The sequence below is a fragment of the Strongylocentrotus purpuratus genome, unplaced genomic scaffold (assembly GCF_000002235.5).
Source record: "Strongylocentrotus purpuratus isolate Spur 01 unplaced genomic scaffold, Spur_5.0 spur5_scaffold_19, whole genome shotgun sequence".
Taxonomy (NCBI): domain Eukaryota; kingdom Metazoa; phylum Echinodermata; class Echinoidea; order Camarodonta; family Strongylocentrotidae; genus Strongylocentrotus; species Strongylocentrotus purpuratus.
Genome location: NW_022145604.1, coordinates 3,149,837 through 3,165,010, shown reverse-complemented (window position 1 = coordinate 3,165,010; position 15,174 = coordinate 3,149,837). Strand labels below are relative to the sequence as shown.

Genomic DNA, 15,174 nt, shown 5'->3' with positions numbered 1-15,174 from the left:
ATCTTAACTTTATGTCCCACAGTCTATGACAAAATCTTACGGGGAAATGTTATTTTCACGAGCAGCCACTGTTTTATTGAATGATTTGCCGGAATACCTTAGAAATATAGAAACATATGAAAAGTTCAGAAGCAATTTGAAAATATACTTATTTAGCACTTTGTACAAATCTCAAAATCATGAACCCAGTGCTGTCCATTTTCACTACTTACGGTATGTATTCTGTTCTGTAAAGCGCATAGAGACATGCAATTCTGCCTAGTGTGTTTTGCGCTATATCAAAAGATTATATCCCTCTACGTTTCTCTTCATCTAACCATCTTTCTCTTCTTTAGAAAAGCCCACGTTTATATCCCTATTTTTTACCTTTTATAATTTATTCAAATAAAGACCTCGTCTTTCTGTCCCCCTCACTCTTGCACTCTCCCCAAGTATTCCTTCTCCCCTCTTTTCTATCTCCCTCTCTATATATCTCTTTCTCCCCCTCTTCTTTTTCCTTCTCTCCCTCCCCCTTCTCTCCTCTCTTCCACCTTTTATAATCTATTCAAATAAAGACCTCTTCTGTCTGTTCCCTCTCTCTATCTCTTGCACTCCCTCCCGGTACTCCTTCTTCCCTCTTTAATTTCTATCTCCCTCTCTATATATCTCTTGCATTCTTTTTCTATCCCTCTTTTTTTTTCCTCTCTCCCTCCTCTTTCTCTTTCTCTCCAACCCCTCCCTCTATCCCTCCCCTCTCTCTCTAACCTTACACTCTCCCTTTAGCCACGTGCCACCTTTCAATTTCCCCTTCCTTAAAAATGAAACAAATTTTTGCCACAGCCATATAGTTTTTCACAAAAATGAAACAAAGTGAACAAAACAGAGCAATATTACATTATTACAGAATGTATTTCAAATTTTGTGTTGGTAAAAATGTACAGATATAATTTGCAGCATATTATTCAATTTAATCAAAGATTCAAAGATATATATTTATATTCTTAACATTTCAAATTCTTCTATTATAAAAAAAGTATTGGAAAAAAAGACTATAAAATGAACAGAATATGACTTGATTGTCGTAACACTATACATGTATCTTCAAAATTGTAATTCTATTGCAAAAATTAAACAACATCAAATGACAATAAAAGTCAAGTACAAAAATAGCACAAATCTCCTTGAATATAGATTTTTGTTGGTGTAAATGCAGCTGAGAGTATATACCTTTAGATAATATCAATCTTAATTCATAAGCACTCAGGATTCCCAATAGTTGACAATGTTTCAATTGCATGAAAAGCTGGTCACTGACCCTCTTTGTAAAGATACTCATTTGTATGCACCTGCCTAGTACAGTCAAACCTGCTTTAGTGACCACCTGTCTACAAAGATCACATTTTTTCTTTCCCTTGAAAATGGTTTCTCGTTGAAACATGTACTAAAGGAACCTATCTACAAAGACCACCTGTCTTCAAAGATCACCTTTTGTGTTTCCCTTAGGCGGCCGCTATAGACAGGTTTGACTGTATATACATGTACTCTGATTTTCTCCTTTGGCTGTTCCATAAACGTTTCTGTTTTGTTGTTTGAATAAACTTGTGTGTTTTAGCCTAGAGATTATCATTCATTCATTTCCCCGTCTGTTAGATGGAACACCCTAATAGCAAAGGCTGATTTTCAAAGCGCTTAAAGACGTTGGTGGAAAGCGCTTTATAAGCACCGTTTCATTATTATTATTATAGGGGTTAAAGAGAAGGTTGAGTTCTAGCGGGAGAGGTAAAAATTAATTTGTGAGCATTATCGTTGTTATTATGCAAGTGTGGAAGAACATCAGATAAACAATGTTCCCTGAATGGCATGGCTCTTTAAATGCCTTAATATTCTAAATATGGCATGTAACATCATAAAAATCAGGATGGATTTTAATGCCAGATGTTCGTGTAGTCCCATATACATCTTTCTATGTACAGTGCTTGTAACTTTACCAAAAAACTTGGCCAAATTTCTGATCATTTTGATGACTCCTGAACCTTGAAGTACACACCAATACTTATATGCTAGCTAGATGATCAACCTTTTCTGATCGATTCCACAGCGTTTCTTTCACAATGCAATTGCATGACCAAAACTCAACAAAATATTTGAATCAACACTTTGTACCTTTTAAAATAAATTTTACAAAATATTTTCAAAGATGCTAACAGCTTTCCATAATGGTTAAGTCCAACTTAGAGATAAGTTCAACTTAGAATCTTTGTGAAACAACCCCCAGTTTTACCAGAAGTTTCGATTTCATTACCAGAATTTAAAATTACAGAATGGGCATCTAAAAGACCCTCTTTGAACTGATCAGGGGGGCATTTCACAAAACTTGTCATCAGTGACAAATGACAGTTTTTGTTAAAAGCTAGTGAAATCCTTCCTTCTGATTGGTTATCAGCAGATTTGTCACTGATTTTAGTCATTTGTCAATGAAAAAAGGCTTTGTGAAATGGGTCCCAGTACTGTCCTTTGATGATATCCTCAAGTTCTTCTCTGCTTCCTTCAACCTTGCAGCAGCTCTGCCTGTCTTGCCTTTAGTTTCTTCCTGTACTTGGCCACCTCCACACCTTCCCAGGTTCGACTCACTCCTGGCGGGAAGAATCTGGAAACAAAACAGCACCAAAAGAAAAAAAAAAAAATAATAGGCATTTCTGTAGCGCCGTCAATCTAGAAATTCTATTCCGAGGCGCATTTATTATTACCTCGGCTTTAGCCTAGCTGCCATTACAGCGCTCCGGCATTTCAAGGAATTAATTCCTGCCAGGTACCCATTTACCTCACCAGAGTCGGGTGTGGCAAATGAAGATTAATGCCTTGCCAAAGGACATTAGTGCCGTATCGGGGATCGAACCATGACCTTTGAATTTCAAGTTAAGTGCTTAAACCACTCAACTACCACACTTCCACATCTTTACTACTAATGTCACTTTTTTGGCAGCATATTGTCTTTGGAGGTAGAAGAGCATTAATTCATAAACTTTAACACAAAATTACAGTTTATGATTTGTCTTTTCAGAATAGGAGTGTACAGCCATAGCAGGAGATGCAAGTAAACCACAAAACAGACGACTTTATATGCCCAAAATCCATATGGTCTCTTGTGACAGACGGATAGTAATAATAACAATAATGTATTTATATAGTGCATTTTCCATAGACAGTCAAACCTGTCTGTAGCAACCTCCCAAGGGAAACACAAGCCAGCTTCCTTTATGCTATGGTCACATCACCCAAAAGTAGCCTGCTCGGCGGCCGAGCGGCAAGTTTTAAGCCAATTCTGCCCGGCCACCGAGCGGCGGCTGCCCAGGCACCGCTTGTTTTTAAGGCATCGCTCGGTCGCTGCTAAAGTATTAGCGCGGAGTTAAAATTTGGGCGACGCCTGCTCACTTTCTCTCGTCCCCCAAACTACGCTCAGTGACCGGGCGCCGACCTTATCGAGCGTTCACCGTCGAGCGATTTAGGTAAAAAATCGAAGCCGCTAGGTCAAATGCTGTAGAGCAGTTGCCACCCGGTCGCTGCCCGGTCGAGGCTGGGAGATCATTCGGTCACTGGGCGGCGAGTCCAAAATCGATCGGCAGCCTTTTACCTAGCGGCTTCAATTTTTGATCTAAATCGCTTGGCCGCGAACGCTGGATTAGTTTGGTGCCCGGGCGGCGAACGGCCAGGCATCGAGCGTATTTTGAAGCCTCGTTGATCACTGGCAATATTTTTAAAATCAGCCGGCGACCGGCTGATCGACAGGGCACCGACCAGGCATCGCTGGGGCACTACAGCCAGCTCGACTTCTCCAAATAATCGCTGGGCGATGCCTTAATTCCAGCGGCGACTGAGCAGGCTACTAATCGGTCGGTTGCCGCTCTGATTTGTGACCATAGCTTAAGTACATGTTTCAATGAGAAACAAGAAATGTTGTCTTTGTAGACAGGTGGTCACTAAAGAAGGTTTGACTATATGTTCAAATACGTTTTACAATTATGTCGTTAACAGAAGAGGTGAGTTTTGAGATTTTTTAAAGGTATTGAGAGATCGCTGGTTGCGTAGAAATATGATAAGGTTATCCCACAGATTGGAGAACAGCAGAAGTGAAGGCTCTGTCACCAAGTGTGAATAGCATCCTGGATAACCGATGCCAACAATACAGAGATGAGGCCCTTTTCTGGCTCCAAACATTGTCTGTCCCCTGCTTGGTTAAAGCCATCGGTACCCTGGCCGCTAATACCTACAAGCATATGCATGCTTTCTCAGCAGTCAGGTAAAAACAAATCAACCATTACACTTACTCCTTTTGAATTTCCTGCAAGACTTTCTCCTCTGTTTCACTGAGCTTGTTGTGTACCACATCCAAATTGCGCTCCAGAAATGATGGTCTATTTTTAAAAGAAAAATTGCACAATTTAGTACTCAACAGGAATAAATCTGTAAAATTATCAATCTAAAGTATTTAATAATAGCTTCTTTCAAAAGCAAATTCGTTATGAGTATTATAATTAGCTTCAAATTTATTCTTATTTATCACTCAGTGACTGTTATTTGTTCCGGAGATAATCGCTCTGGAATTTGTTAGCTCCAGGGTTCAGGATGATTACAGTATTAGGTCAAGGGTTAATGTTAAGAATTCACTTTTGCTCCAATTTGCTCCAAGACATGGTATAATAAGGACAATGATGAATGACGCGCCCTCTATATAGCAAACAATACCTAATTGGTGCCTGTTGGTCCCCCATGATCCCCTTTTTGTTATGTTAATTGAGAGCTGATTTGATGAGCTAACCACCCATCAGTGACCATGCAGGGAGGTCGAATCTCCCCTGGCCAAACTAGTGCAGACAGGCTTTAAGTAGGCCTTCAAAGTTTACTGAGCGCTCACCTGTCCATGCCGACTAAAACTGTTGCTACTTTTGCCTGTGAGAAGGAAAAGTGTATGGCTAGTTTGGCAATGTCCACACCATGATCTTGGCAGTACTGAGCAGCATTCCGGCAGGATGCTTTGACCTCATCAGAGGCTGGGTGCCAGTCTGGGGGACCAAAGGAGGTCAACAGAGCCATGGAGAGGGGCGAGGCCGAGATCACACCAATTCCTTTTTGCTATGAATCAAAACAAAGAAACAAACTTTGCTAATAAAGCGCTTTCCATCGTAGTCTCTAAGCGCTTTGGAAATCAGCCTTTGCTATTAGGGTGTTCCATCCAAAAGGAGGGAAAATGAATGAATGAAAGGCTAAAACACACAAGTTTTTTCAAACAACAAAACAGAATTGTACTGTTAAACCAGAAACAAAGGTGTCGTAGTTGAGTAGAAATTCCCTAATTTTCATATCATTCATCACTTTTTCTAAAAACTTATACAAATCTCTCCTGTATGTTCATTCTCCCTTTCCTCCCTCTCTCTTTTTTAATTTCCTCCTTTAATAGACCAGTTCACGGTTAGCACATGACAGCAATGACCCCAAATATACACAGATCTTTAAAACATGAAGAGGTCCCAATTTGTACATTTTGAAATAATCACTCCTACAGCGATAGAGGTGCTAAATAAATAGCCTTTGTTTCCCCTTTACAAAGAATACTTCCACCTGTGTATCATGGAGTGCACTGCTTGTGCACGAATGAATAATGATTACTGGTACATAACTTTCATGAGCACCTATCCAGTATTTCGTCTGCGTGTATTTCACAATTTGTTCTGCAATGACCTTTATCTGCTCATGCTCAGACTGCAACCGTGAACTGGCTTATTCTAAAGCTTATCCGATGCTTAGTTGGACCCCTGTTTAAAAGGCAATCCAACCTTTAAAATTAGTTTAATATTAGTGTGAAAGCAGAAAATAAAAGAAACAGAACAGCAAAAGTTTGAGATAAATTGGACCAAAAGATAAGAAAGTAAAGAGCGTTTGAAATATGTAATCTCTACACGTCTGCAAAACTCAAATTGGCAATTTGTTCAGTGGATCGTGACATAGTCATGGACAACGCTCTAGTTTATCATGTACAAAAATATTCTAACTTTCTTTTTTTTCTGTTAAGTACCAACTCCCTGGGGTATTACTCCAAATATATTATGGACAGCATACTATTACAGGTCCTGTAAAAAGTAAAAAGCTCTTGTGTCATACATTTCAAAAATCAATATGGTAGCAATTTTGTGTGTTGAAACAAATGGGAGAGTAGTGAGGTCACCAGTTTGGCCAATTTGAAATTCCCTCACATACAGTGATTGCAACTTTTTAAAAGTCATAATTTTATTATCATTTGTCCAACTTCATTCAAACTTTCACCAATTTGCAATTAAGTTTAGATTTTCCTTTAGAGCCCCACTGCACTACTTATAGCTACTTGCGCCCCTAAATATAAAACAATGCATAAACGGTGCCTGTTGGTCCCCCATGATCCCCTTTTTCTTATGTTTAAAGCCCGTCTTCACTGGTTTGGCCAGGGGGGATTAGACCTCCCTGCAAGGTGGTTATGGTTATTTCATCAAATCAGCTCTCAATTAACATAAGAGAAAGGGCATCATGGGGGATCGACGGGTACTGCTTAAGCATTGTTGGCTGTATAGAGGGCGCAAGTAGCTGTAAGAAGTGCAGTGGGGCTTTAAAGGAAACCCATTCCTATTGACTTACCTCAAAGTATGCAATATGATCAAGTAATGAAGAATCGTTGAGGTCCAGATGACAATATGATAATACTGAATCAATCTTCACTGTACTCCGTTCTACAATCTCCCTGGATAATGAAACACAAGAAGCAGGCTTTTATCTCAAGCAGCAGATCGATGTACAAGATGAATAAGACTGCGTCTCTAATTCTACCTACATATAAATTCACTGATCAATGATCCTGTGACCTTTAACATCTGACCTCAAGGACCAAAATGCTTATCCTTTAATTTCTTTAGTGGTTTTATTATTACAGTGATAAGTTATTTTCTGGTATTTGAAATCATTACAGTAATAAGTTATTTTCTGGTATTTGAAATCATTACAGTAATAAGTTATTTTCTGGTATTTGAAATCATCACAGTAATAAGTTATTTTCTGGTATTTGAAATCATCACAGTAATAAGTTATTTACTGGTATTTGAAATCATCACAGTAATAAGTTATTTTCTGGTATTTTAATCATTACAGTAATAAGTTATTTTCTGGTATTTGAAATCATTACAGTAATAAGTTATTTTCTGGTATTTGACATCATTACAGTAATAAGTTATTTTCTGGTGTTTTAAACACTTTTATGACCTGTGAGTTTTTACTTTTTACAACCAAAATCTATTCAGTTTATTTCCTCATGCTCATATATACTTCATCCAAGTTTGGTTTGAAAAACTTCAATGCTTTTCAAGTTATCACGGTACCAAGATATTCTCTGGTATTTCCTAACCCCTTTTTACAACCCGGTGACCTTTGACCTCTTCCATCAAAATGCTAATCAGTTCATTCTTGCAATGTTTACACATACTCCATTCAGGTAAACCATACTAAAACACAAATCTTGTCAACCTGGTAACAGAGCTCTGGTAGTAAGTAAATTTTGTGAACAAGCTCAGAGAGAAATAGAGAGGGAAACAGATTGCAACAGAAAGAGAGAGAGAGACTGAGAGGGGAGAGAGAGAGAGAGAGAGAGGGGGGAAGTGAACCAGAGAGAGAGAGAGAGAGAGAAGGGGGGGGGGGAGAGGAGAGAAAGCGAACCAGAGAGAGAGAGAGAGAGGGAAATGGATTAACACAGAAAGAGAGAGAGACGGAGAGGGGGAGAGAGAGAGAGAGAGAGAGAGAAACAGACAGAGAGGGGAAGAGAGAGAGGGAGAGATAGATAGAGAGAGAGAGATAGATAGAGATAGAGAGAGAGAGAGAGAGAGAAAGGTAGAGAGAGAGAGAGAGAGAGAGAGAGAGAGAGCACCATGCATCCTCACCGAAGTGTGCTGATTGGATACCCAGTGATACCAATAAATCTAGCTTTCCCAGCCTCTTTTATCTTCTGAAGAGCTGGCAGTGTCTCGTTCAAAATGATCTCAACATTCTCAGCAAACTCCACATCATGCACCTAGAGAAAGACAACAACAAAAAAGTTTTTTTAGTCAAAGGAAAATTTGACTACATGTATTTATCAACTGAATCAATTGCAAGTTGCTTTATTTATGCATTCATATTTTAAAGGCACACTTTTGTCCATATTTAATCATATATTCAATCTGAATTGTACATTTCATCTGTATAATACAAGGACACAGGAGAATACACGCGTGTCACTGTTTAAATATAACCTTTTAAGAAGCACTATAACATTTATTTGAACGAAATGCTGGAATACTGTCCCAAATGATTTGAATTTGTGTCCAACATTGTTAAATTTCAAAAATAAATATAAATCTTACCTGTTGTGCAATGACATTTAAAAACCCAGATCATGCATGTAAACTTTCTTTCCTTATGTTTCTCTTTCTCTCTCCTCCATGATTTTCCTAATATTACTTTACACGGGGATTTCCCCAGATAAACCTTTAATTGGCTTTTGGTGATCCCCCCCACATTCACATATCCCAGTGTACCGGTAGTTCTTACCTTCGTTTTTCATATGTTGTTATTATTGTTTAATTATTGAATTAAAAAAAAATATATTGTTTGTTTCTCTGTAATTTGTATATCATGTATTTTTCAGTATATTATATTGCATTTTCTTGTTTTTATCTTTGAATGATCAATAAATGAAATAGCCATGTATTATTTTTTGTTATAAGTTCCACATGTATGTTTCATTTTATTTTATTGCGGATAGGTGGCAGATATGAGAGAAGGTTGGATAAACAGTTATAATCCGTAACAGATGAGTAAGTCTTTGCATCAGCAATACCAAGAACTGAAACTTCTCTTGTACATGTTACTTACTATGGTATACAGTCAAACCTGCTTTAGTGACCACCTTTCTACAAAGACCACCTGTCTACAACAAGTACATTTTATGTTTCCCTTGAAAATGGTTTCTCATTGAAACATGTACTAAAGGAACCTGTCAACAAAGACCACTTTTTGTGTTTCCCTTGGGCGGTCGCTGTAGACAGGTTTGACTGCCGGTATCATTTATTTTTCAATTGCAGCAAATATGAACTTGTTCTGTGAAATTATGCTGTCTTTTGCTTCCTGTGACTTAACACTTTTATATATTTATTTTTGGGCCGATTTTTACTCAACAGGGACCCGGACAAAATAAAGGGCATGTGTTATTGCCCGTGCAGGTCGTTATGTATAATGTACACTGTACATGTAAATAATGTCCTCAGTACACGCCATATTACCTGGATGATATCCACACATCTGAGCCCTAGTCTTGATAAGCTCTCATCCACGCTACACTTAACTCTCTCAGCAGAGAAATCAAACATGCCTTCCACGTCCTTCTCATATCGTCCCACCTTGGTACCGATGTAGTAGCTGCTTCGAGGAATGTCCTCCAAAATCTGGTGGGAAATCAAGAAATGAATCCTGTGTAATAATAACAATTATAATAATGATTGATGATGATGATGATGATGACCTTCTGATGTTTGTATATCTTGTATTTCTTTTTTTTTTACACTTGTAATATCTTTTATATACATATATGTTTTTTATTGAATGGAATGAATAAATCTTGAATCTTGAATGATAATTATAATAATAATAACTAGAAATATCGCAATATATATAGCCATGCAATGCGAATGTATCCTCCGGCAGTGGCAGCAATTTTTGTGTCATCCTTATGTTTGAAGGAGGGACAAAGATCCCCTCTCCCCTCCTTGAAACAAAAGGATGACACATCTTTACACGTTTTTCTTCTGACTTATCTTGACTATACCAAGGTGCGTTATCAATTGTTGATACTGTTCTTTAATTCCTTCAAGACACTAGTCAATATTACTCTACCCCATGATCAAAGTCACATCATCTATAAGTATTCTAACATACCTCTCCAAGCTGTGCTCATGTAACTGACATTGCTTTTTAACTCCTTCAAAACACAAGACCCATTTTATTGCTTATCATAAAATGATGACGTGGATCCGTACACGTGACCAGGCATTTATTTGGCCTAACGCGTAATTTGGATAATGACCGGTCATTAGTAAAATCATGTTATAAAACATCACTTTGTAAAACAAATAAAACATCATCTTATAAAACAAATAATACACATTACTTTGTTCTGGCATTAGTAAAATTACCCACACTTGGTACCTTCAAAACATTCCAAACACCCTTGGCTATCGCCTCTAGCGTGTTAGACTGTTCCAAAGGTACCTCGTGTGGGTAATTCTTACTAATGCCCTCACTGATGTGCATTATTTGCTTACTACACCACTATCAACATACCTTTCCAAGTTTTTCTTCTGACTTGCCCTGTCCGTACCAAGGCGCTGTGTCAATGTAGTTGATACCACTCTTTAGTGCCTTCAAGACGCAAGCCTGACCTTCCGCGTCACTAGGTGCCTCGGCAGTGTAAGGGTTACCTAGAGGCGAAGCACCTGCAATGGCAAGTCAAGTTAAACATAAATTTGAGTTCTGGTCATGCAATTGCATTGTGAAAGAAATGGTGTGGAATCGATCAGAAAAGGATGATCATCTAGCAATTAATCATTGGTGTGTACTGCAAGGTTCTGGAATCATCAAACTGATAAGAAATTTGGCCTAGTCTTGGGATAGTTACAAGCACTGTACACAGGAAATACACACAGAATACAGAATACACAGAATAACCCTTTTTTTCCCATCCAAGACACCTTCAAATTATGAATTCAAGTGATTGGAGTTGAGCCCTGAGGAGTCGTGCACCCTATGATGTAAAAATTGTCAGTACTCCCTTTGCAGATTTAACGATAATATCCCCCAATCGGCTGTTTTACTAGCCCCACGCCAACCAACCTGAAGCTCCGACGCCTGCGGCGCCGGTGTTGTAGCTTCCTGGAGTTAGTGCAAACCATCTGTCTTTAATAGTAGACACGTATATTGTTCACTTCAATAAAAAAATATGTTGTAGAATTGATCAATTCAAAGTTCATTTTAATGTTAAGAGGGTCATACTCATAGTCTATTCCTGCACACACACAGAACCTTACCGAAGCCGACGGAGGACAGCTCCATGCCGGTGTTACCGAGAGGCGTGTAGCACATCCTGGCGACCTCCTCCGGGTCGTGGAAACCCTCGATGTATGTAGCCACCATACCTGTGAAACATTTGAGCTGGATGGAATACACAAAACACCAAAGATAAATGGTTAACACCTGACCTGGGTGGAGAGTGGCAAATGCAGATTAATGTCTTGCCATGATGAATGTACCAATATACCATGGCACCATACTCCATGGTTTATTTGATGGTTACCAATTACTACATCTTGTTGAACAAATTTATGAAGGTTCTTTACTTTAATCTTGTACATAATTCCAAAATAGAATACGGTTCATAATTCAAGAAATGAAATAAAATTGAATTAATATTAGGAAAATGCAATTATTTAAATGATTTAGTAATAAAAAGATTGAAAATGATACCAAGAAATAAGAGATGCAATATACATGTACTTCCAAATTTGTGTAGATTATACAATAGAAGTAGTTGAAAAATATAATTGTGAGTATTTCATTACATGACTGTTGAATCAGTTTTGTTCTTGAGATGGGTATCCCCCGGATATTTTCGTTTGATAGTTTATAAAAATACACCAATATATTATTCTTGGAAGATACGATGTAATGAAGTTTGTGTCCAATGTTTTAGGTGTCAGTTGAATAATCAAATGACAAAACTTCAACATTCCAAATGTTAAAAAAAACATTTTTTAAACTATTCATTTTACACATTTGAAGATAGAATTTATCTCGAAAGCAATATGGGTCTGAAAAGTAAAGAATACACTTCAATTATGGCTTGCCTGCCATGGCAAAATACATATCCCTTTGACGATTTTACAATGTGGAAATAAAGGCGTATAATCAGTTTATTTAAGTGGGAAAATCCTTAAATACAAACATGGAATATTGTCATAAGATTATCAAATACAAAAAACGATAACTCACTGTTTAAGTAAATGTGTAGAAAAATCATAGTTGGAGGATTTATTGTCCTTTTTTGCCAGCCTTAGACCCCTGTTACACATACGTCTGAAAGTGGACTGAGGCCGGCCCCGGAGTCGTTTCGACGTATGTGTAACACCAACTTTTTTTGAAAAGCCGGACTGAGGCCAGGAGGACTCAGTCGACCTCTGGATGTGGTTTGAGGCCGGCCTCAGTCCCGCAATCGGTAGGTGTAACACCAAAGTGGACTCGGGGCCGGCATTATCAACATAATACATCGGGCGCGCCTGCCACCTTCTCTTATGTTATTCTTTGTTTTTATCATTCTATCACTCTCTCTTTATGTCTTTCCTTATGTTATTCTTTGTTTTTGTCATTCTATCACTCCCTCTTTCTGTCTTTCCTTATGTTATTCTTTGTTTTTATCATTCTATCGCTTTCTCTTTCTTTATTTCTTCCTTCTATAACCTTCTCTTTCCTTATGTTATTCTTTGTTTCTTCCTTCTATAACCTTCTCTTTCTGTCTTTCCTTATGTTATTCTTTGTTTCTTTCTTCTTTCATCTTCTTTTATGTTATTATTTGTTTTTATCACACTTTCTCTTTCTGTCTTTCCTTATGTTATTATTTGTTTCTTCCTTCTATTACCTTCTCTTATGTTATTCTTAGTTTTTATCATTTATCAATTTCTCTTTCTATCTTTCTGGAGTCCGCCCCAACATCAGCTCGTGAAAAGGCGACGTGAGGCCGACCTATGTGTAGACGCAAAATTGCAAGCCCGAGATCACGTGTAACAGGGGTTTGATGATCTCGAGGCGGCTTCAAATTGCAGGTGTGAGGCTGCCTCCGGGCCTGCTTTAAAAGCCGACGCATGTGTAACAGGGGTCTTAGTCTACCCAATAAATGACATGTGATGGCGCTGCCCATCGACTAAATAGTTATGACAGAGATACGACGGTGTCAGAGGCGTCGTAACTACTTAGTCAGGATGTTGTCGTTGATCTTGGCAAAGAGGGCTTGGTGAAACACGTAGCGGACAAGTTGCTCACTAACGCTGATTTAGTCAAGAAGTTAGACTTATGACACACATAGGAGCATCACTATCCTGGCTGTGTAGTAAAAGCTGTGCTTTTGATTCTCAACATTTCAAACTCCACTGTACAAAACTCAACTGATTTTACTAAAAATCGGTACTTTAGTGACAATTGATGACACCTAAATAGCAGTAAAATACATTTTTTTAACTTACTGATGTTAAAAACAATAATTTAAAAAATCAAATTGTAAGTCTAGTGTCAAACTTTGCTTACAGCTGCATCGACATGATTGTGTACAGTCTATGCGATATTGTGTGGTGTGTATATTTGTGTATAGACTTCTAGGTCCCTGTCTCACAGCATGTATGCAGTGCTAGAGGTCAATACGCTTTATTATTGACTCTCTATGCTTTGCTGGAGTGACTTATGACGGTTTCTAGGAACGGGCCCCTGTAGGCTGTACTTCAACAAAATTCAGAATTCAGAAGAAGAAGTTGCAGCACCCTAGGCCTAGGGCTAGACCGAAAGCTTCAGTTGATAGAAAAGAATCTAGATAGATCTAGACCTAGACCTAAGTAGATTCTAGATCTAGACCGTAGAGTGTACTGTAGATCTATTCTAGACTAGTGTTGTCGTCCTGGTCACGGCAGCCTGGTGAGACTACTTCTGAAGTTCTGGCTCAACTGAGCTGACCGCCGACCGAGATTAATTATGGAGGGATCAACATATCGCTTTCTATCTCTGAGGTCAGTGGAGCCAAACGTAATCTCAGCTCAGCGGAACAACCGTCGACATCAAAGACTGTTCGAAGCGAGGCTAGCTATCGGCTAGACCGAAAACTTCAGTCTCTCTAATCTTCGGTTGTTCCACTGAGACTACGTCTGGCTCCACTAGACCTCCGATTATAGAGACTGAAGATTGTCCTATCGGGACTGTACGGAACCAATGGTTCGGTTCGGCAGGACCGCGATGAATGAGATATGCTACGAGATTTTCACTCTTTACATCCTCACACATGCTGCAATATGACAATAATTAGAGTCTAATTAAAAATAACATATAAATAGCTTATTTGACTTACGATAGCTTGCTCATTTAGATCCTAAATTAATGATTAATCCGAGAAAGTCTCGTCGTCAACATTATCCGTCTTGGTTTTAGTTGATGAATATTAATTTTTTCTTTTCGAACGTCCAATAGCTACCGTAGCTACATACGAGTCGGCCCGGCTTGACCAACGAACTCCCACGAAACGAGTGCTCTGATTGGCCATTGGCTATGTTTTGGTAGGTGGACCCGGAAATACATCGGCCGCCGGGTAATATTTCGAATGCATGAACGTACTGCTTCGCGGTTCTGAGGTACAAATTGGATAATTCATATAAGTAAGTCCGTAAATTATTTATTTAATATTGAGTTATCAAATTTTGATAACTGTAATTAGGACAAATGACATATCGACCTAATTTACATCTGATTTAGAAATCAGGAAATTAGTCTAGTCTAGACCTCTAGATCTAGATCTAGATCTAGAGTCTACTCTGTCTAGGTCTAAATAAAGAAAATCGGGGGAGAAATGTCGGTAACGAAAAGCTGTTACGCTGTGGCTCTAATTTACCCCCACGGTACGAGATCTCTGGGTTGCCATCTGTATTGGGGAATGACAACAAATGTCAGTTTTATTAAAGAAATGACCCAAATCAGATGGTTATTGCTGTCTAGCTATCGGCCTACACCACTGACGCCTGCCACCAGGACAGGGTGCCCCGAGTCGCGGCACCACGACCGGTTACGTTTGGGTAGACTATTTCCACAGTATTTGCGCCATTTTACGTGACGCCTGGGAACACACAAAACGGATCGTCACACACATCACAAACGTGAGCCCAATTCTAAGAACTAGGACTACATTATACAAAGATGAAAGACATTCTTGAAAACTTTCTAATACTCACTCATCGGCTTACTTGGTCAATCTTCGTTGTGAATTCACCGTACCGGATCCGAGAGAGAGAGAGGGAGAGAGAAAGAGAAAGAGAAAGAGAAAGAGAAAGCTAACGTATCCACTTA

The 15,174-nt window shown here is 38.7% G+C and overlaps 1 protein-coding gene across 2 annotated transcripts; it reads right to left on the bottom strand.

Annotated features, from left to right (window-relative positions):
- Positions 1-2,518: 2,518 nt before the first annotated feature.
- Positions 2,519-15,174, bottom strand: LOC577380 (L-galactose dehydrogenase). Of its 2 annotated transcripts, none has more exons than XM_777611.5 (9): positions 15,072-15,174; positions 11,112-11,235; positions 10,369-10,520; positions 9,312-9,473; positions 7,932-8,062; positions 6,643-6,745; positions 4,892-5,109; positions 4,305-4,391; positions 2,519-2,626 (listed from the first exon to the last, which is right to left on the bottom strand). In XM_777611.5, the coding sequence occupies exons 2-9, from the start codon at positions 11,215-11,217 to the stop codon at positions 2,527-2,529; spliced, it is 1,059 nt and encodes a 352-aa protein (XP_782704.1). In that variant the 5' UTR covers positions 11,218-11,235; positions 15,072-15,174; the 3' UTR covers positions 2,519-2,526. The 2 variants fall into 2 exon arrangements, with proteins under 2 accessions (XP_782704.1, XP_011663121.1); XM_011664819.2 differs by lacking the exon at positions 15,072-15,174 and adding an exon at positions 12,073-12,294.